This window comes from Ochotona princeps, chromosome 4 (genome assembly GCF_030435755.1).
Source record: "Ochotona princeps isolate mOchPri1 chromosome 4, mOchPri1.hap1, whole genome shotgun sequence".
Lineage (NCBI taxonomy): Eukaryota > Metazoa > Chordata > Mammalia > Lagomorpha > Ochotonidae > Ochotona > Ochotona princeps.
In genome coordinates, this window is record NC_080835.1 from 41208332 (window position 1) to 41233148 (window position 24817).

General features: G+C 40.0%; 1 protein-coding gene across 23 annotated transcripts in view; it reads left to right on the top strand.

Annotated features, from left to right (window-relative positions):
* Positions 1 to 24817, top strand: part of SOX6 (SRY-box transcription factor 6) — a 595708-nt gene that overhangs the window by 555024 nt on the left and 15867 nt on the right. For 20 of the 23 annotated variants that reach the window (XM_058663306.1, XM_058663317.1, XM_058663314.1 and 17 more), the window contains 2 exons: positions 21502 to 21735; positions 24261 to 24477. In XM_058663306.1, the coding sequence (XP_058519289.1) occupies positions 21502 to 21735; positions 24261 to 24477 (451 nt within the window). The remainder of the gene's footprint in view (positions 1 to 21501; positions 21736 to 24260; positions 24478 to 24817) is intronic. The other 3 variants (XM_058663311.1, XM_058663312.1, XM_058663326.1) reach the window with 1 other exon arrangement.

The window sequence follows — 24817 nt, forward strand, 5'->3', positions numbered from 1 at the left end:
TCTAGATCCCCGTCTCAGAATCTCCCTTTTTGGTGATAGGAACCACTTTCTACCAGTGGGTTGTGCAATGTAGACTAACCTTAGGATGGAGGTTTTTTTTGTTTTTTGTTTTTTTTTTAAGATTTTATTATTACTGAAAAGCCGGATATACAGAGAGGAGGAGAGACAGAGAGGAAGATCTTCCATCCGATGTTTCACTCCCCAAGTGAGCCGCAACGGGCCGGTACGCGCCAAACCGATGCCGGGACCAGGAACCTCTTCCAGGTCTCCCACGCGGGTGCAGGGTCCCAAAGCATTGGGCCGTCCTCTCCTGCTTTCCCAGGCCACAAGCAGGGAGCTGGATGGGAAGTGGAGCTGCCGGGATTAGAACCCGCGCCCATATGGGATCCTGGGGCTTTCAAGGCGAGGACTTTAGCCGCTAGACCACGCCGCCGGGCCCAGGATGGAGGGTTTTAAAGGGTATCAGGCCAGGCCTGGAGCAATGATTTGATTGGCTAATCTTCCCCTTCATGGACCAGATCTTATGATTAGTAGTTCCTTTCATGGTAGTTCCAGTTCCCATCCAGCTCTGCTTGTGGCTCAGCTCTGGCCACTGCGGCCACTCGGGGAGTGAATCAGTAGATGGAAGATCTGTCTCTCCTTCTCGCTGTGGATCTGCTTTTCCAATTAAACAAATAAATAAATCAGGCTAGTTCTGAATGCTCTTTAAATTCCTCTTAACTTCAAGATTTTGTTTGAGAGCAACTTTTTGCCTAACTGGCTCTTTCTGTTCAAGTTTTAAAAACTGCATTTCTGGCTGATTGTCAAAAATCATGAGGAGGTTCCTGGCTCCTGGTGTTGGATCAGTTCAGCTCTAAGCAATGTGGCCACTTGGGGAGTGACCTTCTCTCTCCTTCTCTCTGTAGATCTGACTTTTCAATAATAAATAAATAAATTTTTAAAGAGAAAAAAAAAGAAGAAATAAACACATTATTTTTATTTAAAAAGTCATCACCTACCCTACTCTCATCCTGTTTTCTTTTAGGAAATTTCTGTCTCTATCTCTTTTTTTTTTATTTTTAATTCATTAATTACATTGTATTATGTGACACAGTTTCATAGGTACTTGGGTTCTCCAACCCCTCCCCAAACCCTCCCACCATGGTGGATTCCTCCACCTTGTTGCATAACCACAGTTCAAGTTCAGTTGAGATTCCCCCATTGCAAGCATATACCAAACATAGAGTCCAGCATCTTATTGTCCAGTCAAGTTCAACGGCTTCTTAGGTATACCCTCTCTGGTCTGAAGACAGAGCCAGCAGAGTATCATCCCGATCAATTAAAAGCTCCAACATACCATCAGCAAAAATTTACATCATTATGGAATTAATTGACATAGTAATGAGTAACCAATATGTTAAAAGTAAATGCGAGTTCTTAACCACCTTCTGTGACCACCTCATTGACATTTCAATTTTAGTTTATACACAACATATAACATACATAACATAACATAACATGTTATACATAACATCATATCATCTTAAATTAAGGCAAACATGTGGTATTTAACCTTTTGGGATTGGCTCATTTCCCTTAGCATTATGGTTTCCAGTTTGGCCCATTTGGCCACAAAGAACTGCATTTTGTTTTTTTTAATAGCTGAGTAGTATTCCATGGAGTAGATGAACCATAGCTTTCTTATCCAATCCTCTGCGATGGGCATTTTGGCTGCTTCCATATTTTTGCAATTACTGATTGTGCTGCTATGAACATAGGAGTGCATGTTGGTTTCTCATAAAACAAGTGTTCTGGATATATTCCTAGGAGTGCTATTGCTGGATCATACGGTATGTTGATTTTGAGTTGTTTGAATGTTCTCCATACTGATTTCCACAGAGGCTGTACCAGCCTGCAGCCCCACCAGCAGTGGAGTAGGGTTCCCTTTTCCCCACAACCTCACCAACAAGGTTGGAAATACTCTGCAAGATCTAGGGGTAGGTCCCTACTTGCTAAGAAGGACACCAAAAGCAATAGAAAGCAAGACCAGAATAAACAAATGGGACCTCATCAAACTAAGAAGCTTCTGTACAGCAAGGGAAATAATCAACAAAGTAAAAAAGCAACCCACAGAATGGGAGAAGATCTTCACACACTACGTAGGTGATAGAGGGCTAATCTCCAGAATATACAAAGAGCTACAAAACAACCAAAATGTCAAAACAAGCCACTCAAGAAATGGGCATGGGAAATGGGCAGACACTTCACAAAGGAACAAACCCAAATGGCAAATAAACATATGAAAAAATGCTCAAGTTCCCTGGCAATAAGGGAAATCCAAATTAAAACATCAATGAGGTACCACCTGACTCCAGTAAGACTGGCCCACATGAATAAAAGCACCAACAACACTTGTCTCTCTTTTTTTAAACCAAGACATTTTTGTGCCTCTTCCTTGTAGATTTATTGCCTTATTTTTTTTATCATTTCTTGCTTGAACCTCCTAACTATTTTCACACTGTTTAGAGATGGCTTTCTATAAATTGAATCCCATGCCCCAAGACCAGGTCTCTCTACCAAGGATCTGTCCCTACTAAGGGCCTCCCAATCTTCAGAGTTTTATTTATCCACCTGTTATGCTAAGTTATATTTTACTGATTATCTCTTTTGCACAAAGTACTAGTTTGGACATAAAAGGAAAGTGTTTTCTTTTTCTTTTTTTTTAAAGATTTATTTTATTTTTATTACAAAGTCAGATATACTGAGAGGAGGAGAGACAGAGAGGAAGTGGAGCTGCCGGGATTAGAACCAGGGGTCATATGGGATCAAGGCAAGGACATTAGCCACTAGGCCACACTGCCGAGCCCAGAAAGTGTTTTCTTAAATATATGGAATGTATTATGTTCTCTAAGAGTTAATTATGTTGTTGTGATTACAAGATTAGTGCAACTAGAAAGCAAAGAACCGTCTATGTTACTACATGTTCAACTACTTCATTAGAGAAAGAGAAAAGAGGTGTTATTTAGAGGAGGAGGCTATAGTTTGTAGGGGCAGCAATGATTTGGAAGGTCTGGTAGACAAATGGCTAAAGATCAGCCTAAGTTTGTCTAAGAAAAGAGAAGGGGAGGAGCTTTCAGCAGCAAAAGTAACAGACCAAGAGACTATCAAACACATGGACATTCAACAGGAAGCTCTCCAAGAGAAGAATCGGCTTATTCGTCTGTGTTTCTCCACAAGCCTAGCACAACGCCCTACACATGCTTGCATTCAATAAATATTTGTTGAATTGAGTAAGTTACAGAAATAGCTGGGGTCAATATTGTTAAGGACCTTCAAAGCTAGGTAAGGGATTTGAACTTTACCACCAAATAAACAGGCATTAATTTTTAAAAAGATTTATTTATTTTTATTGGAAAGGCAGATTTGCAGAGAGAAGGAGATAAAGAGAAAGATCTTCCATCTGCTGATTCACTCCCCAAGTGGCCGCAATAGCCAGAGTTGAACTGATCCAAAACCAGGAGCCAGAAGCTTCTTCCAGATAGCCCAGGCAGGTGCAGGGTTTCAAGGTTTGGGGGCATTCTCTACTGCTTTCCCATTCCACAAGCAGGGAACTGGAAAGGAAGTGGAGCAGCCGGGATATGAACCTGTGGCCATTTGGGATCCTGGCACATGCAAGACAAGAACTTTAGCCATTAGTCTACCTCGCCAGGCCTAGGTGTTAATCTTTAATTGCTCAAATTCGACTTAGGTTACAGAGGTTAAGAATAGTGGAGAAGCAGTAGTTAGGCTGGTCTTGGCCCTCTGTTTCCCTATGTTCCATTGCTTTTTAAAATATATTTTCAGAGAATTTGTTCAGCTCAGTGTCTTTCCATGTTACGTTATGGGAAAACTGAGCTTTGGCTTCTGTGGCTGATCAGTTTCTTACAGATTAGTGTTTTACTTTTGCCTCTCATTCAGGAGAGTGAGGTTTTTTTTTTCCCCATTTTTGTTGTAAACCCATCAGGTACTTGTGCTCTACACATGGTGTCCAAAGTGAAGTCATAGAAGTAGAGAGGAGAGATTTTATGACAACGTATGGACATTTATAATATGCTGTAAACTATTGCAGTTAGGAGTAGGACATAACGGGGGCAGACATTTCATGTAACAATTAATGATGAGGCAGTTAGGACCCTGCCATTCCACAGTGGAGGGCCCTAGTTAGGGCCCTGGCTTGGATCGTCATTCTAGCCTCCTGCTAAATGCATAGATCCTGCGAAGGGTGAATGAATGCTCATATCTACATGGTAGGCCTACCAGACGAAGTTCATGCTTCCAGGCCCTTGGTCCTTGTGGGCGATTAGGGAGTGAACTAGCAGTTGGGAATCTCTCCCTTTCCCAGCTTCTCTGTCAGATAAAGAAGTAACATTTGAATGTAATTTAATATCACAGTCTCGATTCCAAGATATTGTTAACTGTATATCCAGTCATTTCAAATTTATACCAAAAATACAAACTGAACCTTACTAATATGTGAGTACATATATATATACACACACATACACATGTATATGGAATATTTGTATGTGTCTATATATAAATTGCATATTTTACTTTGTGCCTCAGATCATGTCACGCTGCTTCAATATAAGCTGACTGCTCTGTGGGAGGGGCCATCCTACTTACATGAAAGCAAAATGAAGCCAAGAGTAGTTGCTTAAGAAGTATTTCAGAGTTTCAGAGCTATTGGTAGGGAAGAAAGAAAAGCAACTTTCAAATGCCCCTGAAACTTCCTTGCCTTCCATAAAATATCATTTCGTAGTCAATAATCTTAATCCTTTGTGATTCTAATGAGTCCTTTATAAAAAGCTGATCCATAAGTTCACAAGAGATAGGTCCTTCCTTTTTTCTGGCTCTGACTTGAGCAGTTTGGTCTGGTTACTGTTCTCATGCGAGGCCTGGGAAGTTGTGAGATGATCTTTCACGGTTGGGCCTTATGTATATTCATTACATTTTAGTGTGTATTATAGAGACACTTTTGAAATATAATTTTAGCTTTTGGGCAAAAGACTGTCCCTATTAAGGAGTAAATTGCAGTCCTCAGCTAACTTGAGGATTTATATTATAACTCCTGAAAAATATATGAAATAGAGGAAATACCTCATAGGTTTAAGGAAAGACTAGAAAAGTAACACATATGAACCTGCTGTGTTCTTAGGTCTATAATAAACATTCTCTTATTCTGCTGGTATTACTACTGCTTCTGTTTCTAAAAGGACCTATTGTTTAGTGTGTGGGTGCTGAATTACAAAGGTATTGGAAATTTATATGCATTCCCGTTTGTTCCTCATACAGATGCTGCAAAATCAAATAACTCTCTTTTAGAAGGGAATTAAAGCTACAGTTTAGGGAAGAGAAATAATTTACTCAAAGTTACTTTGCTAGGAAAGATCAAACCTGTAATTCAAAGCCCGTTTTAAGTAGACAGCATAGGGCCTTCCCCTTAATCCATTTTTTTCAAATGCATTTTGGTGGCAAGAATGAAGCTTTGGGGGTAGTTACATTTAAACGTATATTGCGATTTTACCATTTACTAACTGTGAGACGTGGGGGCAATTCAACCTTTCTGAACCTCAGAATTTTCTCATATTTTTCAATGCGTCTGTTATGTTAAAATTCTGTGGTCCTATTGCATGTTTATCCATACTATATTGACTCTGATACTTAAGTAAAATTCCATCGTATACTTAATAGAATGCAGTCACCAGTTGAATATATTTGCATATATCCTGCAATAGTAGAACAGTTTTCAGATTTAATACTTCCAAAATGTTCAGGCTTGTCCTTCTAAAGTTTTCTTGGAAAGGGGTGGGTATGGTGGGTAGCCTCTCAAACTTGTACAATTTGGAAAGTCAGTAAAAGGAGTATAAGTAGAATTGATAATCTTTGAGTCTTGGACAACAGTGGGTATATTTTTTCTCCCTGGAAATCATTCTTGGAAGATGTTTAACAGAATATGTTTAATAATATGCAGTCCAAGTAAGATCTGAATCTCAGAAACTCTGATTTCAAAAATTCCTAGGTACTAATGGAGCATGTAGGATTATGAGCCCCACTCTAAAATTCTAACTGCTGAAAATGTCTCCTGGTCTCTGCTGTCTCAATAAGCACTTGGATATTATGCCAGGCTGTCCTCAATAATGGGTATGTGGCAATGGAAGAGACCCAGGGCACTCGATGCCCCTGTGGAATATACTCTTCGGTGAAGAACATGGGCATGTAAAATGGCAATTTGGATAAAATCCGGTATTAGGGTTAAAGTAAATCTAAGGTGCCACCTGTAGCAGACTGGAATACTTATCAGATCTTCACAGCTAAGTAAGACTTCCATGGATGACAATCTCTGTGATATGTCTTCAATAATAAGTGATTGTAGTTAGTTTCAGGGAAAAAAAAAAAGAAATATCGGATTCTTAGCATGAAACAACATGGTTTATAGAGAACTAGAAGTAGTTGAGTGTTATAAACCAGAAATGCTTCAAGAAAAGTAGCCGGAAATGGCAGTGAAGCTATGGATGATCAGTAACTCACAATCTGAACTTCATCTGTTAGCGTTGGGGAGCCATTGAAGAGTTTTAATAATATAAAATAATGTAGAAGTGACCTGGTCAGAGTTACACTTCTTATAGATCACTCTGTCTAAACTTAGAAAGAGAAATTAAGTGAAGGTTAAAGGACTCTGTTAACTTAGCGTTGTCAGCCAGAAAGTCGAAAGGACCAGCAGAGACTGTAAGGGCTATGGCGACTGAAATGCATGGAAATGGGATGATGAAGTCAGTGATGTGTTTGTTAACTCTCACCTTGTTTTGTGAGCCTTAATTTTATGTAATGTCTGATAGGAGTTAGAGTCAGATGAAGCTAAAAGCTGCTGAGCAATATGAATTATTTAAACTACCAGGTTTTACCAACCTTTGTATTCTCCAAGGGACATCTTCTTGAACTTGAGCCCGGTTCTACTGAAAACTTAGAAAGCCAGAACCTGTTATTGTTTTAATTCGTCCCCAGTGCTCTGTGGTTCAAACTTAATGATGCGTTTTTTTCTTGGACTCAACAACATGTAAGCCTTCTGTGAGTGGATACATCGTATAGATAATAAGTGGAATATTTGATTCTCTGTGCTGCTCTAAGTTCATTAAAATAAAGAAGCAGATAAGTTATCCCAGCTGCCCTTGAAATCTATGGTTGAAACAAGATAAAGGACTGTGTTTAGCTATCTGTGTAGCACAAATATAACTTGAGAATTAAAAACAAAGTAAACACAGGCACCAAAACTGAAAGCAAGAGACTCTTGAAAATACAGACTGGTGTATCACCAGTTAGAACTTCCTTCATTCTGCAAAGCCACGAGCCACATGCATCAGCTCACCACAAAGTCATTAAGCCTTTTTAAGCTCAGATGAAAAACATTAACAAATACCACAAAAGGCTTTAGTATAGCCCCTTTGTTCATTCACATATGGCACTTTATAACTCCTGCGCCACTCCAGTCGTGTGTTTGTTTAAGCTGCCTCCATCAAGCTGGTCCTGAAAGAACAAAAGACATCTTGAGCAATCCTAAGCAGGAAATGGGCTAATCTAAACATGGTTTGTGACACTTTAAGTAGAATAGAAAGGGGAGGGATTGATGAGTCATTAATGTCCAATTGGCTCCATATGGATGTTGCAATAATAAAGCCTTTTTTCAGAGCAGTAGCAGAGTTATTGAATTAGAGGTTTATGTTTCCTCGGAGCTGACCTTAGGGAATTCCCTTCAGGTTGCTCTTGTTGATCTTTTTAAGAGAATGAAGTTTCTAAAAGAAAAAAAAGAAGAAGAAAAAGAATAAGACTTATCCACAAAGCACTTGCTCATAATCCCGCAATGAAGAAATGCATTACATTGGCATCACTTTAATTCCTGCCATAATTTCAGTACCCAGTGCTTCCGTTGCCTGCCCTTGCATCTTAGGTGGGGCAATATTTCAGAAACCAATTAGACAGTGGCATGAACTTCATAACTTGTAATGGGCTCTTTTAACATGCCTAGCTGTGTGGAGAAGTGGTATCCTTACAGGGAGAAAGTAATATTTTGCCCCAAAAATGGTGGACTGGAAATTCAGTTGTTTCAGATCACTAAACAGTGAGTGGGGCATCTGTGGTGTAGGCTGAGCAATGTGCTAGATTTAGGAGAAGAGCCCTGTTCTAGATTGGTCTGTGCTCCTGACAAGCAGCATATTGGCAGCCTCCTCCTCCTGCAAGGGCAGGCAGGCCACACAAGCACTACGGGCTTTGATTTTGTCATCCTGTAAGGTGGGTCAAATGCTATCTCTACCCTCCTGCTCACTTCAAAGGATTGCAAAAAGGATCAAGAAAATGTATATAGGGAGAGTATTTGGTAAATACTATTTTATGCAGAATTGTTTAGCAGACCCGGTAGAAACTGATCTCTGGCCTAATCTATCAAAAAGGTAAATAAGTCTTTTTTTTTTTTTTTTTTTTTTTTAAGATTTTTTTTTTAAGATTTATTTTATTTTTATTATAAAGTCAGATATATACTGAGAGGAGGAGAGATAGAGAGGAAGTGGAGCTGCCGGGATCAGAACCAGCGGCCATATGGGATCAAGGCGAGGACCTTAGCCACTAGGCCACACTGCCGAGCCCCCAAGTCTTTAAAGAATTACTTTGGTTCTCTGAATAATGAAATGTCACTTTTTAACACGCCTCAAGGAATTTGTTTCTTTACATATATACTAAATCTGTTTCTTTCTCACTCATTTATTCAGAAAATCTTTGATGTACATAAACAAGAGTTAAACAAACAGGGTATTTGTTTTTTGTTTTTTTTTTAAGATTTATTTTATTTTTATTATAAAGTCAGATATACTGAGAGGAGGAGAGATAGAGAGGAAGTGTAGCTGCCGGGATTAGAACCAGTGGCCATACGGGATCAAGGCAAGGACCTCAGCCACTAGGCCACACTGCTGAGCCCCAGGGTATTTGTTTTTAGTGAGGCTAAAGAACCTTAGGATGAAAACAAAGAAATGAAACTTTAACAATGGTCTCTCTTCATGTTGGACAAATAAAAAATTAACACATTAACTAAACTATATCTTATACACACAGCACTGGTTTTAATTTTTTATTCACTAATTTGTGGTGCAGAACAATATGCATTCATATTTTACATTTGCTCTCCTATCACAGTATCATTCTCTGCTAGCCTGTCTAGGTAATTTTTTTTTTTTTTTTTTTTTTTGGTAAAAGCTTAAAGTAGCAAATTGCACTCTCCACTACTGGAATTGATTTCTCTCAGATATGATGAACACATCCCTTTCTTGATCATTAAAGCTTTTCCTCGGCTACAGTATTTTCCTGCCAAATCAACCATCAGAATAGTGATTATGGCACAATGGGGCTAAGCCACAGCCTGTGACAATGATCCTGTGTGAACATAGGCTTGAATTTCAGTTGCTCCACTTCCATCCACCTCACTGCCAATACATCTGGGAAAGCAGCAGAAGATCACCAAATGCTTGGGCCCCTGCCACCCATGTGGGAGAGGAGGATGGAGTTCCAGGTTCCTGGCTTCTGCCCGGTGCAGTCCCAGCCATTAAGTCATTTGGGGAGTGAACCAGCAAATAGATAGATAGATAGATAGATAGATAGATAGATAGATAGATAGATAGATAGATAGATACATAGATACATGGATACATAGATAGATACATAGATCGATCTATCTCCCTACTCCCCTTCTTTCTCTCTCTGTAAGAAGAAATTAAATTTGAATTCAAAGATACCTTCATTATAATGGAAGTAAATTCACCTACCAGCAGCAAGCAGGAATAAGAACTTAGCAAAAAGCTTTCATATTCATGGGCAGATGATTGCCTGCCATTGGTACAACAGAGTATGTTAGATCTGTATGGCACAGAGAGGGATAAACATGTTGGGGAAAAATTTCCGTTGTGGTAAAATCTCCTTCAAGGTATGCTACCTCATAAAATTAGTTGGGAAAGGTGCTTTCGTATGCTAATTTGTACATTTGTGAAATATTAAAGAAACTGCTTGCTATTAGAGTCTTCATTGGGGAAAGGCTCATGGTTATAAATTTGATTTTGTTATTTTCTGTAAGAATATTCAGGTTTACCTTTTATTCTTTTGAAAATTTTCTAAATTTAAAAATTTTGAACATCCAATATAATTCATAGATACATTTCTAATAATGTCAGGCTTGGAGTTTGTCTCTCAAAGAATTTGTATATTTCATTTAAATTGTCAAATTTATTTGACATTCAGTTTTTCATAATGTCCCTTTATTATCCTTTCATTAAAGGCACTATCCATAGAGGAATTCCCTCTTTAAGTCCAAATATTGATATATTCTTTTTCCTTTGTCAATCAGCCTTATCTGAGATTTATCAGTATCATTGTTTCAAATTATTAACTCTAGGATTTAAAATTTTTCTTTATTGCTTTTCTATTTCATTGATTTTTACTCTTCATTTTGAAACTTTTTGACTTTTGATTAAATTTAAATTCAATTCTATTTAATATAATGATTTTTTTCTATTTATTTATTCATTAATTACATTGTATTACATAACACAATTTCATAGGTACTGGGATTCTCCCCCTTCACCCCAAACCCTTCCCCCATGGTGAGTTCCTTCACCTTGATGCATAACCACAGCTCAAGTTCCGTTGGGATTCCCTAATTACAAGCTCACACCATACAGAATCCAGCATCCCACTGTCCAGTCAAGTTCAACGGCCTCTTAGGGAGGCCCTCTCAGGTTTGAGGGCAGAGCCAGCAGAGCGTCACCTCGAACAATTAGAAGCTCCAACATATCATCAGCAACAGTCCAGGTACGATGAGACTGGTGCAGAGTCCACTGATTGACATAGTCCATCTTAGAGTTTCCCCTTGTCCAGTTTTCCGCTGGAAGCATATAGCTGAGGTGGTTGATTGATCTACTCCATCTTCCATCCTTTCTTGGTTAATGTTTTGATTCCTCCATTTTGTTCAGGGGAATCCCCAAAGAAACTTTGAGGTGTTCCCAGTCCAGGCTCCTACATGCACTACTAGTAAGCACAGTGCCCGCCACCGTCCATCACTCCGATCAGCTGCTGGTTGTAACCCCTGGGTTGGTTCTATTCTGAGCCCCGACCTCCATTGGAACCAATGAGTATTGCAGCTCTTCCTGGCTCTGCCCATCACACACTCGTCGCTCACCTAAACAGTGGGAGGTGTGCTGGTTGGGTGCTGCATTCCCTACTGGCACAGGCCATTTCACCTTGGCATTTTGTGTTTTGTACTGTTTTTATCGCAACCAAACCTGGCCAGGCCCCCACACAGTTTCAGCGCTCGGATTTGCCAGTGGATGATGTGAACTGACTCAGCCTGGTCTGCCCCCAACCCAAGCCAAATGTATGCCAGTGGGTCACTGTCCAAAGCCTCTTCTGGGTTGTTTACCTCCATGCTTTCTGCGTTTATTTGTAGGGTCAGTGTCCTGTCAGAGGAACTGTTCAGATTCCTCCCTCAGACCCCTTCCTGGTGTCAGGCTTCACGCATACCAGCAGGTCCTTCAGCCAGCACCGCTCTTCAACCCATTTTGGTTCCTGCTGTTGAGAGTTTCAGCCCAGCCATGGCTCGTCCATACCCACATATAGCTCATATATGGCTCAGTTGGGGTTGAAACCTAGCCGAGCCCATCCCACTTCTACCCTGGTCCTCCGGAGCACCAAACTGTGTTGCGGTCTAACCCGGCATGGTGCGTCAAGTCCGAATCGATATTTGTGCCAAGGGATTACAACTGTGACCCGACCAGAACTCAGCCCCCTTCCAGTTCCTGCGCCCCTTAGTGCTAAGCTCCACCCAGCCAAGGCCTCCCCCAAGCTCCCCAACCAGGCCTGTTCCCAACCAGTGTTAAGTATGCCAGAGGTTGCTCTGGGTCAGCCCAGCGCGCCCCATAGACTGTCATGCCTCCTGCATAGACTCCACCGGCCCTTCTAAACCATCCAGTGGGGTCAGAGTTTCCACAGGGATTGGTCCACACATACCTGACACATTCTAGCCCCGAGTATGGTTCTCGAATGCCAGACAATGTCATAGTCTTGCCTTCTGTGACCCCTCTGCTGATCCCTCATCCTATCAGGTAATGGGGTATCCTGCTGGACAAGCCCGGAATTTTGCCTTTTGAATGAACTGGTGTTGGCAATCTGCACTATAAAGTGACTACAGGTTCTTCAGAGGAAGATTTACTGCCATTGAGAATCTTAAGGACTAATACACATTCTCAGAGAACTGTGGGTTCAGCATGGAGCGACTCATGTAGCGTATCAAAGAAACCAAATTCCAGAACTTCCTGGCCGGGCGGCCAGCAGGTGCAGCCTGGCACCAAATGGCGCACTGGCCACCCGGGAGCCGCTCACCCCATGTACGTACGTACGTGGTGGTAAGCCTGAATGTGCTAGGCTGGAATCGTGGCGGGGAACCCAAGCCCTCCGGGCAGCATGGCTACCAGGGGGTTGAGACACTCAGGCCTCCGCCCGGATCCTCCTAGCTCCTCCCCCACTCCAGCCGCATGGCGTGCTGAGGAGTTCCAGATCCGCTTCTCAGAGTCCTGGGACAACCCTCAATATAATGATTTTAAAAACAGAGAGGGAAAGATCATTCATTTACATTCTCCCATGCCTGCAACAGGCAGATCTGGTGCAGCCAAAATCTGGCGCCAGGAATTCAATCTGAGTCTCTCCAGCATGGTTGGCAGGGATCACCACTACCGCTCGGGGTGGGATTGGTGGGATGCTGGGATTGGACTCTGATGTGGGCACTTTGATAGGAAGCTGAGAGCCCACCTGGCATCTTAAACATTATATCACTTAATCCTAATGTAGTTATTGATTTGGTAGACTTGGGTTTTATGGTCTTAGAATTTGCTGTGTATTTTCTGTTTCTTTACAATTTTTTCATGTGAATTTCTAGTCATCATTTGGAGTAGAACTATTCTTTTTTAAAAAAACTATCTCTTTATGTTTTTAAAATCGTGTTTTCGAGGAATTCACCATACATGCTTGAATATCCTTACAGTTGAAGTTTTATCAAATCACTTGCAAGCAAAGTTTAACAAATTAATCCCATACAGTACCTTCGGCCTGGGTGCTAATATGCTATGGATGTCTCACATTTTACTTCTTAACATGTAAATCCTACACACAATGTTTTATTTTGTACTAAATAGTTCCTCATTATTTATTTGTCTAAAAATTAAAGAAAGAGTATTTATTAGAGAGAGAATGAGAACCCTCATATGCTGGCTACTCCTTAAATACTTGGGCTGGAGATAAGCCTGGGAGCTGGGAATGCCCTCCAGATCCCCCATGCGGGTGACAGGAACCGTTTACTTGAACCTAATTTACTGTTTCCCAGCATCTCCATTAGCAGGAAGCTAGAGTTGGGGCCGGGAAATACTTATGAAACTCAGGTATTTTGATGTGGTATGCAGTCATTTTAACCACTAGGCTAAATCCCTGCCTCACGTGTATTTTGAAAATATTAAAAGTAAATTGCTGCCTTCGCACCAGTATCCCGTATCAGAATGCTGGTTCCATTCCTGGCTGCATCCAATTCATCTCTCTTCCAACGTGTCTGAAAAAACATCAGAAAGAGTTCAAGGTACTTGGACCTGTGCCACACATCAGTGAACTGGATGGAATTCCTGGCCCTCAGCTTCAGCTGGCCCAGCTTGGCAGGGGTGGCCATTTAGTCAGTGAACCAGCAGATGGAAGTTTCTCTCTTTCTCTGTCCCTCTCTCTCCCACTCTCTTGTTCTGTGATACGCTGCCTTTCAAATAAATAAGCTATTTAAGTGAGGGACTTGTTTTATACAGCAGGTTAAAGATATTAAGCAATCAGTAATTCAGAAATAAAGTCCAAAGAAGACAAAATATTACATATATTTTTTGTATTCCTCCTTTTTTTCTCCTCAGTGCATACAGTTTCCATTGAATCCATTGAATGTTCATTCTCTATTTTGAAGGATTTACTTGAATATCTGTTTTGGTATGAATCTTCTGGTAATTAATTCTCTACTTTTATCTATCTAAGAATATCTCACATTCATTTCACAGCATATGTTTGCTAGATAAAACTCTGATTTGGCTTTTATTTTTTCAGCATTTTGAAGTTGCTCCATGGTCTCCTACTCCTCACTAACCTTCATTGTTTCTAATTAATAATCGGCCATCATTTTTATTCATGTTCCCCTGTGTGAAACGTATCCTTTTAAAAAGTTTTTAAAGATTATTTATTTGAAAGGCAGTGTTAGAGAGTGAGGTCTTCATCCACTGGTTCACTCCCTACATGGCCACAATGTTTGGGATTGGGCCAGGCCAAAGCCAGGTACCAAGACCAGGAACTTCATCCAGGTCTACCACATGGGTACAAGGACACACAATCAGGCCATCTCTTGCTGCTTTATCAGATGTGTTAACAGGGGGCTGGATCTGAAGTAGAGCAGTGGGGATTCAAAGCAGCCTCAACATGGGATGCTAACTTGTCATGCGGCAGCTTTACCTGCCAGGCCACAATCCTGGCCCTAAAGTATGTCCCTTTTCCTACGGAAGTGTTGTGTTTGGCTTTCAGCAGCTTAATGTCTAGGTTAGTTTTGCCTGCATTTCTCTGGATAGTTTGAATCTGACATTTCTCACCAAATTGAGGCAAATTTCTGCCAATTGTTATTTGGGTAACATTTTGGTTTTTATAGACCTAGCAATTTTTAATACACTGTATCTTGTGAGTCACAAGTTGTAGATACTCTAAATTCTCTTATTTTTCTTTGAAAATATTACTCTGTTAGTTAGGATATAGTTAAATTGTGTGCAGATGGCATTGAACTTGTAGAGACTTAGCTTTTCACTACCAGGGACAGTTTGTTTCAATGGTTTTTAATCCTTGGGTGAATCCTGACACTTGGTATTAAAATTTATTTCTAAAGCGTTGTCCATCTGGTGTTTCCATGGCACACCAAGATGCTTAGGAATCAGTCCCCTCTTAACTTGGTAGGACTCAATTCCAAGTTTTTTGTCCCATGTGGTGAGCGTGAGCAGACATAGCTGCTCATAGTTTTCGAAGATACGGTCCAGTTTACCACTGACTCTTTTGTGTTTTCCCTATACATGTTAATTTCAGGGTCAGCCACTTGGAAGCCCCACTTTGCCTGTGACACATTAAGCCAATTAGAATTATGTTCTTGTTTCCACTAGAGTCAGGCTACGCTGTACAGACTGGAGAGTACCTGCGTGAGAACAACTGTGAAGACAGAATTTCATTTGACAAAATTCCCTTCAGTTTAGGATTGAACCCTCTCCAGTTTCTGCTTAATTCCGGTAGCTTTCACATTCATCATCTGTTGTTCTCTACATATTTTGTCTAGAGCGTATAAATTATTACGTATTGGATGATTGATCTGATATGAGCCATTACCAAAACTGGGTCCCAAGACAGATCTTTTCTGCCAAAATTTTGCATATACCAGATCCTCTCTGTCTAGCAAAATCTAAATTTTAATGGGACTCTGTGGAGGAATCCAGTCATTGTATTTTTTTCTAGTCTTTATTATTAATCCATTACTAACTGTTGAGACTATTCAGTGGTATTTTCTCGTGGAGTTTCTATTTTGACCTTTTCGGAACCTGTTCATCTTATTATCCTGCTTGCAAGCTTTGAAGACATCTTATTTTGGTATTTAAGGTGCTTAGCAATCTAGCCCCTATTTACTCTTCTACCTTCATGTCACAATTTCCCCTCTTTTTCTGATAGATCCACATCATGGTCAGCTTCTTTTTATTCCCCCAAATCCACTGTGTTAGTGTTACCACTCTTGCCCTCATTCACACAGATTCTTGCTCTAGAATAATTTCACATCCATACCTGCTGGCAAATTCTTATTCTCCCTTCAAGATGCTCTTGAGGTACCACAAAAGCCTCCCAAATACACATCCCAACAATGTTAATACCTCTCGTTCTCTTCTCTTTCAAAATCACCTTTGCTAGTACTGTTTGTCATCTTTGCATCTTGGTGTCTTTTTTGTGTTGCACTGAATTCCTTAAGAGGAGCATACATGTCTTATTGAGATTTGCATTCCCCATCACAATGCTCAGCACATTGAATTTTACAAGTTTTCTTGAATTAATATGTAAGTAAATGAGTTCTAGGCACATTATAGAATTAGAGTTCTTCCCAAGAGAAAACTTTACGTATGTTCAAACCCACGCTAAACATTCATTCACTCACTCAAATAGCCATAGGAATGTACCCAGGAAAAGGCCTCTGTAGGATTAGTTCAGGACCATTGCCATAGGCTATGATGGTAAAACTGGCCTTCCTTCCAACCCACCTGGAAAAGCTCAATTTTCTGTCTTCTCTTTAAATCACTCTAATCACAGCGTTCTAAAGAGGTCTTTGTCTTGGCAAGTTCTAATTTCGCCCTGTAGCTTACCCATCTTTGTCTAACTGAAGGTTTGCTTTTCCATAAACTGTGACATGGGAGATGAAGGGTGAATGACTTAATCTGAACCTCCTAGGGGGAGATGGACACACCAGGAATGCTTGGTGTATGTGGACTGTGCTCTCCTTTGGCTCTCAGTGTCATGCTTTTGACTTACTGGCCTTTCAGGAGCTGTCTTTTGAGAGTGCGTGGCCCAGTGCTGAAGACTCTCAGGGCAGCTGGCAAGCTGCCTCTCCAGGTCCACAGCACAGGGTGCAAGCTTCTTCCAACTGTTTCCCTCGAGGAACAGTTCTTGAGCTCACACATGATTTCTGTTAAAAGGAGAAGAAGCCACTCCAGAGAATAATGAACTAGTCCCTAGGACAATCCAATTACAACAGTGGACAGAGTGACGGCTATGTTTAAGAACAATTTTAAAAGATTTCTTTACATTAAATTATTTCCAAAAATGAATGGAACAATATGAAATCACACTTGATATGTAGATATTTTAAGTTAATTATAGCAGAAAGGAAACCTTGGGCTTCAGCTAAACAGATGAATAGCATGCCTTTAAAAACAATTTATAGTATTATGTGGAATTTTCTTTATCTGTGTTAAAGGACTCTGAAACATACAACCTCCATTTTAAAATTTCCGAACTTATATATGCTTATATGATCATATGTGTTTCTACTGCTGAGTAACAATTCTCGTTTTGTTTCAAGAAGCAGAGTTTAGAGACACTTTCTCGATATTTTTGACTTTGTGGCTCTAATACATATTGACACTGGGAGCCAGCGTGGTGGCATAGTAAGCTATTCCTCAGCCTGGTAGCACTGGTGTATTGTATGTGTACCAGTTCATGTCTGAACTGCTGCATTTCTGATCCCAAAGCTCTCCACTTATACCCTGGCAAAGCAGTGGAAGATATCCCAATCCTTGGTCTCCTACACTCACGTGGGAGACCTAGAAGAAGCTCATGGCTCAGCTCTGGCCATTGTAGCCATTTGGGGAGTAAACTAGCAGGTAAAAGATCTCTGTCTCTCCTTTTCACTATAATATCTGCCTTCTAATTACAAATGAATAAATCTTTAAAACATTGAAACTAAACTAATATTTTCTTAAAAGTTGACACAGTAGTTAATATATGTGCATTCAAACATTGAATGAATTGTCAGATTTCAATAGAGCATGTTTTCTATCAGAAGACTCAGTTCAGGAAATACATGTTGAAGAAGTACCTTTCTGCATAGTACCCATCTAGATGTTTCCTTAATTTCTGTAGAGGTTGTAAATGACATGCCACCAAATCTTGGGATGAAGAAGCCCTCAGTGTGCATCTGCAGGGTATCGGTAGTGTGCAACAGTGTGGTGTGCCGTATCAACCACAGGCATTGACTCAGGCAGTGTAAACCCAGCAGGGAAGATACAGCCCCTTTACACCATGTCGGCAGTGATTAGCCTGGCAAGAGTTGGGAGATCTTTTTGATAAGAAAGGTTGTCTTGTTATTATTTTTCTTTGGCTGCTAATTAAGAAAAGAGGTGAAGGTGAGGTCCTGGACATAATAAGGTAGCCTTAGAGTATTACAGATTGGGAAAAGAGAATTAAGAAGAGAAGAAGAAATTAAAAAAAAAATGTTCGTTACGATTTTGCAAAAGGATCTCTGCACCAGATATTTATGTCACATTATAAGTCACTGCTAGAAATATATCTGATTACATATGGGGTATAATTGGAAGGTGTTTGTGAATTTTGGACTTTCTGGTGTTTTTTTTTTCCTGCAAATCTTATTACATCTGATACAACATTCATAATTTAACTTAGAAGCTCCTTCGTTCTTCCGGAAGAAAGAGATAGGCGTATTTTCCTTTCTTACTTCACATTTTATTTCTTTATATATTTATTTCATATTTATGGAAGCATTCCTTGTGAATCCTGCGGGCAGGCTGTGTGATTGATTTACCACCAGCCAGTTTCCTGTAGGAAATATGTGTGTGTTGGGGGATGGGAGAACGGGCAGGATCAGTGTTTGGCAGTGAGGTGGGTCCTGAACTGTGTACCTTTAAAAACAAAAGTGCAATTCATAGTTAGCATTGTGGGCACAGAGTGAAGCCCCAGCTGCTCTACTTCCCATCCATGCTAATGCATCAGCGAAAGCTTCAGAGGATACCCGAATGCTGGCATCCCTGCACTCACATGGAAGACCAGGGCAAAGCTGGATCCTAACTTTTCCCCAGCCCAGCCTGGCCATTGTGTCCATTTGGGGAGTGAACCAGCAGATAAAAGTTCTCTCTCTCTCTCTCTCTCTGCCTTTCAATAATTGAATGATTTTTTTTTTTTAAGCAGAACTTAGAAAAGCACAGAGAATAGGAAGGATACTATAAGACTGCAGTACAGCAAAAGAAGGAGACAAATTTCTATTTGGCGTATCTGGGAGAATCAGTTGGTATGGAGTAGAGTATGCAAAATGCTTTTCTATATTAAAACCAAGTCTAAAAATTTACCAAGATCTCTGTCAGTCTGTAGGAGATTAAAACATCACGGTCACAAAGAAATACGCATTTTCAGCAAAGAAATAAATGGAAACTGACTTTTGCTAGAGGTATAGAGAAATCTACAATGGTGAAAGCAGATCTCAAATGTTAATCACCTGTGGCATAGTAGTTAACTTAGAATAATATTGAAATGTTTTTGCATCTGACAGTCTCCACAAACCTGTCTGCTTTTATGTGCATGCATGCCAGTATATAAATTGTTGCATCCATGTCAGTTGTAAAGTAATGGCACTGAGGGTATCATAAATTACCATGGTGATCCTCAGGAGAAGACACTGTCGTATCTGAATGAGTGTTTCACTTCCAGAGTAATGTATGCCTTCATCTGGCCCAGCAGTCAGCATATTGCCCTATGTTGATGGATATTGTCAGCTGGAAGCTACACTACATTTCACTGCACAATAAACATGGCTGTCAAACCCATATAAAGTGAAATCAATTTATCCTGTATGGTCAGTGCATTTTAAATGAAATTAATGTACTGTGGGTATGGTGGCAAAAAGGTAGCTCATTAGTTATGCATCTAGGGATCTGAGACTTTCGCGTAAAGGATCATTCTGTCTAGTAGGTCTAAAAGAAGGATTGTTTATAAAATATGTTATTTTACTTGATCTCCAGAAAGTGGCTAATCTGCCTTCCTTCACAAACAGAAAAAAATTTCACAATATTAGCCGATTCTACCCTTTTATCTTGCCTTTTGTTTGTAGCAAATAATGACCATATTTGCCAAATAATAGTATGCTTTAATGTTCTAATTTGTTACTGTTGTTGACATAAATAAATTTGCATTTAATCAAGCTATCTAGAAATAGAGAGCATGAGCCAGAGATTGATTGGGTCATGTTGTTCCTGCTTGATAACTTCACTGAGATGAAAAGATTTACTTTTTTTTTCCTAGAAAATATAAATGTTGGTTTAATGTACACTTTATTTCTGAATTTAGGGGGTGTCTTTTATTGTTTATGCAGGAGAATCCTTGGCCAAGACCATCTGTCCTACTGCTTTATATTAGCTATGGAAGTTCTCCATAGGGAGATTTACAGAAGTTGCCTCATGGCAAAACATACAGCTATGTGTCGCATTGATGGTATGCTTGAAAATAAGCAAGAGCTTCATTCATTCAGTCGGTCAGTCAGTACCTTGAACTAATTAAATTTCTGTATTCCAGATAATTCCTGGATCTCAAGTGAATAAGACTCAGCCCATGTCCCATCCTCAAGGAAGTTCCAGTTTATAGAGTTGTCACTAGAGTCAGATTTTCAGAAACTCTAAAACATTAAGAATTCAGATGCTGTTTTATAGGAAAGTGTTGAATAAGTACCCTTGAAAAATAGGAAATATAACACATGAAATGAATATCTGTTAGCTCTCTACTTTTGCATATGACTGGAAAACAAAACAATCTTTTGCTTAATGAAGACTTATTGGCTGCCTATTATGAGGAAAATCTAAGGGATATGAGAATGAGTACAACATACACAGACTTTAGGGATCTCACATTCCAGAGAACGCAGTGGAAAGATCAGAGGGAACTAGTTACATAAACAGTTCATTGGGGACATAGGCCTGAAAGGAAGAAGAATGAGTTCAGCCCAAAGAACATCATTTCCAGTGTGACTTTTTTAACCGGAGGTGTCCTTACCATCTGTCATTACTTCTCTTGCCCACACACCTGCTAATTCCTGTTCACCAAGGCTCAGCCTAGATGTCACATCTTGCAGCCTTAGCTGACCGCCTTGTCTGGTGATTTGTTGGTGCCTGTTAACTTCAATGCTATAATAACTACCACACCCTTAATTCTAACTGTCTATCTTTCTTTTGAAGTGCGAGTTCCTCAAAAATAGGAGCTGTTTTTTTTTCTCCATCTTTATATCCCTAGCACCTGGCATGAAACTTAGCTCATAGTTCATTTAATATTTCTGATCAAATTCATTCACTCATTCTTGAAACATACCAAGATATGAATAGGACTTGAGAGATGAGTGGGTTTTCTCATGAAGAGATAAGGAGAAGGGTCTTCCATGCAGTGAGGAGAGTACAGATTAAGGCACAGTATTGTGACCAAGAATTCTGTTTGGGAGGAGAACACAGAATTTGATTGTAGTTATGACCTTTGGTGAGTGAGGTTAAAATAACAGATAAAAGGCTGAATTTCAAAAATTCAATTTAAATGGAAAATGTACCATAAAATTTTACTGATTACTACTTTTCCATCCTCTAGAATTGATTCCAGTAAATATAGTAGGTGAATTTTTTTTTTTAAAAAGGTGCAAAACTAATTACACCTACATCTTTGAGGGTTCCATCAGAAGGGCCTTTAGAATAGTCTCCTGCTTCCATGAGGTCACTTGGAAAGGAGGAGCCTCGAAAAAACAGGGGAACCAGGCAGCAAGTTGTGATCCATTACCACATAATAATGTTTTGCATCCGTCTTGTTCTTCCTGCCCTGACATTCCAGGAAGTAAAGCAATGAATGGCTCTGCAGCTAAACTACAGCAGTATTATTGTTGGCCAACAGGAGGTGCCACTGTGGCCGAAGCCCGAGTCTACAGGGATGCCCGCGGCCGTGCCAGCAGCGAGCCACACATCAAGCGACCAATGAATGCATTCATGGTTTGGGCGAAGGATGAGAGGAGGAAAATCCTTCAGGCCTTCCCTGACATGCATAACTCCAACATTAGCAAAATCTTAGGTGAGTGCAGCAGCAGTGGCGGATACTGATCCTCTACCCTGGACGTGCTTCAAATGTGGAAGGCAGGGGTGCTGCTAGGCTCTTAAGGCAGGTTACAGTGAGAAAAGTGGGATGAAGCCCAGCCTGCTGCTCCAGGAGCCTTTGTCACCACTGCTGCTTCCTCCACCACACAACCTGGCATTTTGGTTTAGACGTTACTGCATCCATCAGGGCAGATGGCTCTAATTTTATTTTAGAGGCAAACTATTTATTGTATGTGTTAATACTGTGAATTTAGCAAGTTTTGAGAGGTCCCACTGCTAAACACAAATCAGAGATAAACCTCATCTTTTTTTATTCAAACTTCTTGAATTCTCCAGTTGGTTTAAAACATTGGAAACGCTCATAAACCCCTACAGCATTCTGCTTTAGTATTATCGGGTTCGGATATCTCATGGAAAGGATTTGTCAAGGACTTGGGTTGAACCCCCAAATGGTGTGAAATTCAGGGAGCATAGAACAGTGCCTCTACCGATGAGTTTGAAACTTGTAAAAGTAAGCTGCATTTACTTTAATAAGATCTGACTAGTTCAGATTTCACAGCAGTGAGTGGAGCACACAGACCACAGGGCACAGACCCATTTTGTGGTAAATTGGCAGAGTGATTCCCCCCGTTTCTCAGGATTAAACTCAAGCCTTGTTCCATTAGTGTAAAGCTTGCCTCATGCAGATTATACAGTTTGGAATTATTGTGCTCAACATATTGAACATATTTTATTCAACACGCAGCATTACAGTCAACATGTTTCCTCTTTAAAAAGAAAAAACACAGAAGGCACTGTTCTATTTAAGCTGTCATGATGTGACAAAATCTCCAAGAGAGCTGTTTAAGAAGCTGAAAAACATTAGAGACTTAAACTGTTGGTTTTAATTTTTTAAATGTTTTGTTCAAAAGCAATAAATATTTAACCTGAGTAAATATCAGTGAGCTGGACATACACAAATACACGTGTTGTGTCACTGTATAAATAATTTAACTTGATTCTGAGACATTTTGAAGCAGTGACCTCTAAGAAAATTTAAAACAGATGCAAGATCAAATAATGGTGAAATGTTAAAATACAAGTTTTTCTTTTCGTTTTTTTTCTTTTGATTTCTACATTTCCAGGTAGAACTAAATTAAGTGAGAATATAATTAATTGGAATTTTATTGTTGAGGTCACTGAGATAAAGGGATATTATTATTTTTTGAATTTAAATACCTTTTAACCCAAATGTTCTGAATGGCCTTTTTTTTTTTTTTGAAATCAAGACAGTCTTTAAAAAAAAAATTAGTGCTTTCCTAGCCATACAGTCTGATGCTGTAGTGGAAATTTTCATATTTTTCCTGCCATTGCGGTAGCAATGTGGATAAGCTTTCAGATGGGAATAGAACTTCTCTGCATTTTGGCAGCTGTGAGAATCTGTATTATTGGTGTGTATCCTGTGAAGACTATATTGGGGATACAGAAAGTATATTCTTAAATGTAAACTTTGAAACACACGCATTCTAAGAGTAGCAAAAATCCTCTGTTCACTGGGGTTTTATGCTTCTGGGAGCCAAAGGAACACAGAGATGCCGATCTGCATAGACATTCCACACAACTTTTGCACAACAACCAGGAAAAAACAGGGATTGATGTGCTCTTAAGGCAGACGAGGAGATTGCTGGCTACAGAGAATATTTGTACAACTTTTCCATTTGTTTATGTATGAAAAAATCTCCCCTGAAGAATAGCTAACGTCCAGTCGGCACAGCTGTTACCGCTTTCTTCACCAGCAAGACACAAAAATGCAATTTGATACACGTAAAAAAACACATCCCTGCTTCGTCAAGTGTTTAGATCATTCTCTATAAACAGTATTGGAGAAGTGAATACTTTGCCTTCTTCCTGTATAAACCGAATTAAAATTTTTCGTACTTTTTTTGGGTACAGCTTTCAATGAACGTTTACAGTACTTAAAAATGGTATATATAATTCCAACTCTATCTTCCGGTTCTAAAGCTGTAACTTCTTAAGTAGAGTTTAGGTTTTTTTAATTACCCTAGGTCAGGGGAAGCGGTGTGCACAGTAGCTTTTTACAAGTGGAAGGCTATCTGCATCTGCTGACATCTTATCAAAGGAAAGCTTTTCTAATTATACGTAGAGTGTGGAAGAAGTTTGAACTGCTGGGACTAAGAGCTTTACTTCTGGCTCCTACCATGCTCAAAGTATGCTTCAGAATATTAGTAGACTTTTAACCCCTTGAGAGAGATGGACGGATGGACCCCAGTGACCTTGAAGTGGGAATGGACTTGAAGCAGCAGAGATACGTGTCAGCCTTAAGTGATTGAGTAGGATAGTAAAATCATTATATTCCATATAGCATTGGGATGCTCTGTGGTATGTGATAGTAGGAGCTACCTGGGGTAAAAGTAAAGCATTGTGAAAGGCATATCTGGTCCTAGCTGCCTGGAATATGTTACCTTGGCCTCTTAGGTTCCTAAGAATATTTTTCGTGCCTAGGATCTCGCTGGAAATCCATGTCCAACCAGGAAAAACAACCTTATTATGAAGAGCAGGCCCGGCTAAGCAAGATCCACTTGGAGAAGTACCCAAACTATAAATACAAACCCCGACCGAAACGCACCTGCATTGTTGATGGCAAAAAGCTCCGGATAGGGGAGTATAAGCAACTGATGCGGTCTCGGAGACAAGAGATGAGGCAGTTCTTTACTGTGGGGTGAGTATTCCTGAATTCAGCCACCTGTTTTGTGTGTTTTGTTTTGTTTTGATTTTTCTAATTAGAAACCACCAGTTGGCAATTGGTAATGTTTGGGGAAACCCACTGGGGAAGACAGGAGATTGTGGCATCCTGAAGGGGCTTGGCCATGGCCATCTCTCCTGTGTCATGAGCACATAGACTCGCAATGCAGCCTCTGCTGAAATCCACACAGAGCTGCAGTGGCTCACTCCCAGCCGATCACCCTCTCTGTTGTCCCCCAGAGGATCGAAGATACTCAGTGCCCACACACAGAGTTTATGATAGTTTATTTAAACAGACACACAGAGGGGAAAAAAAA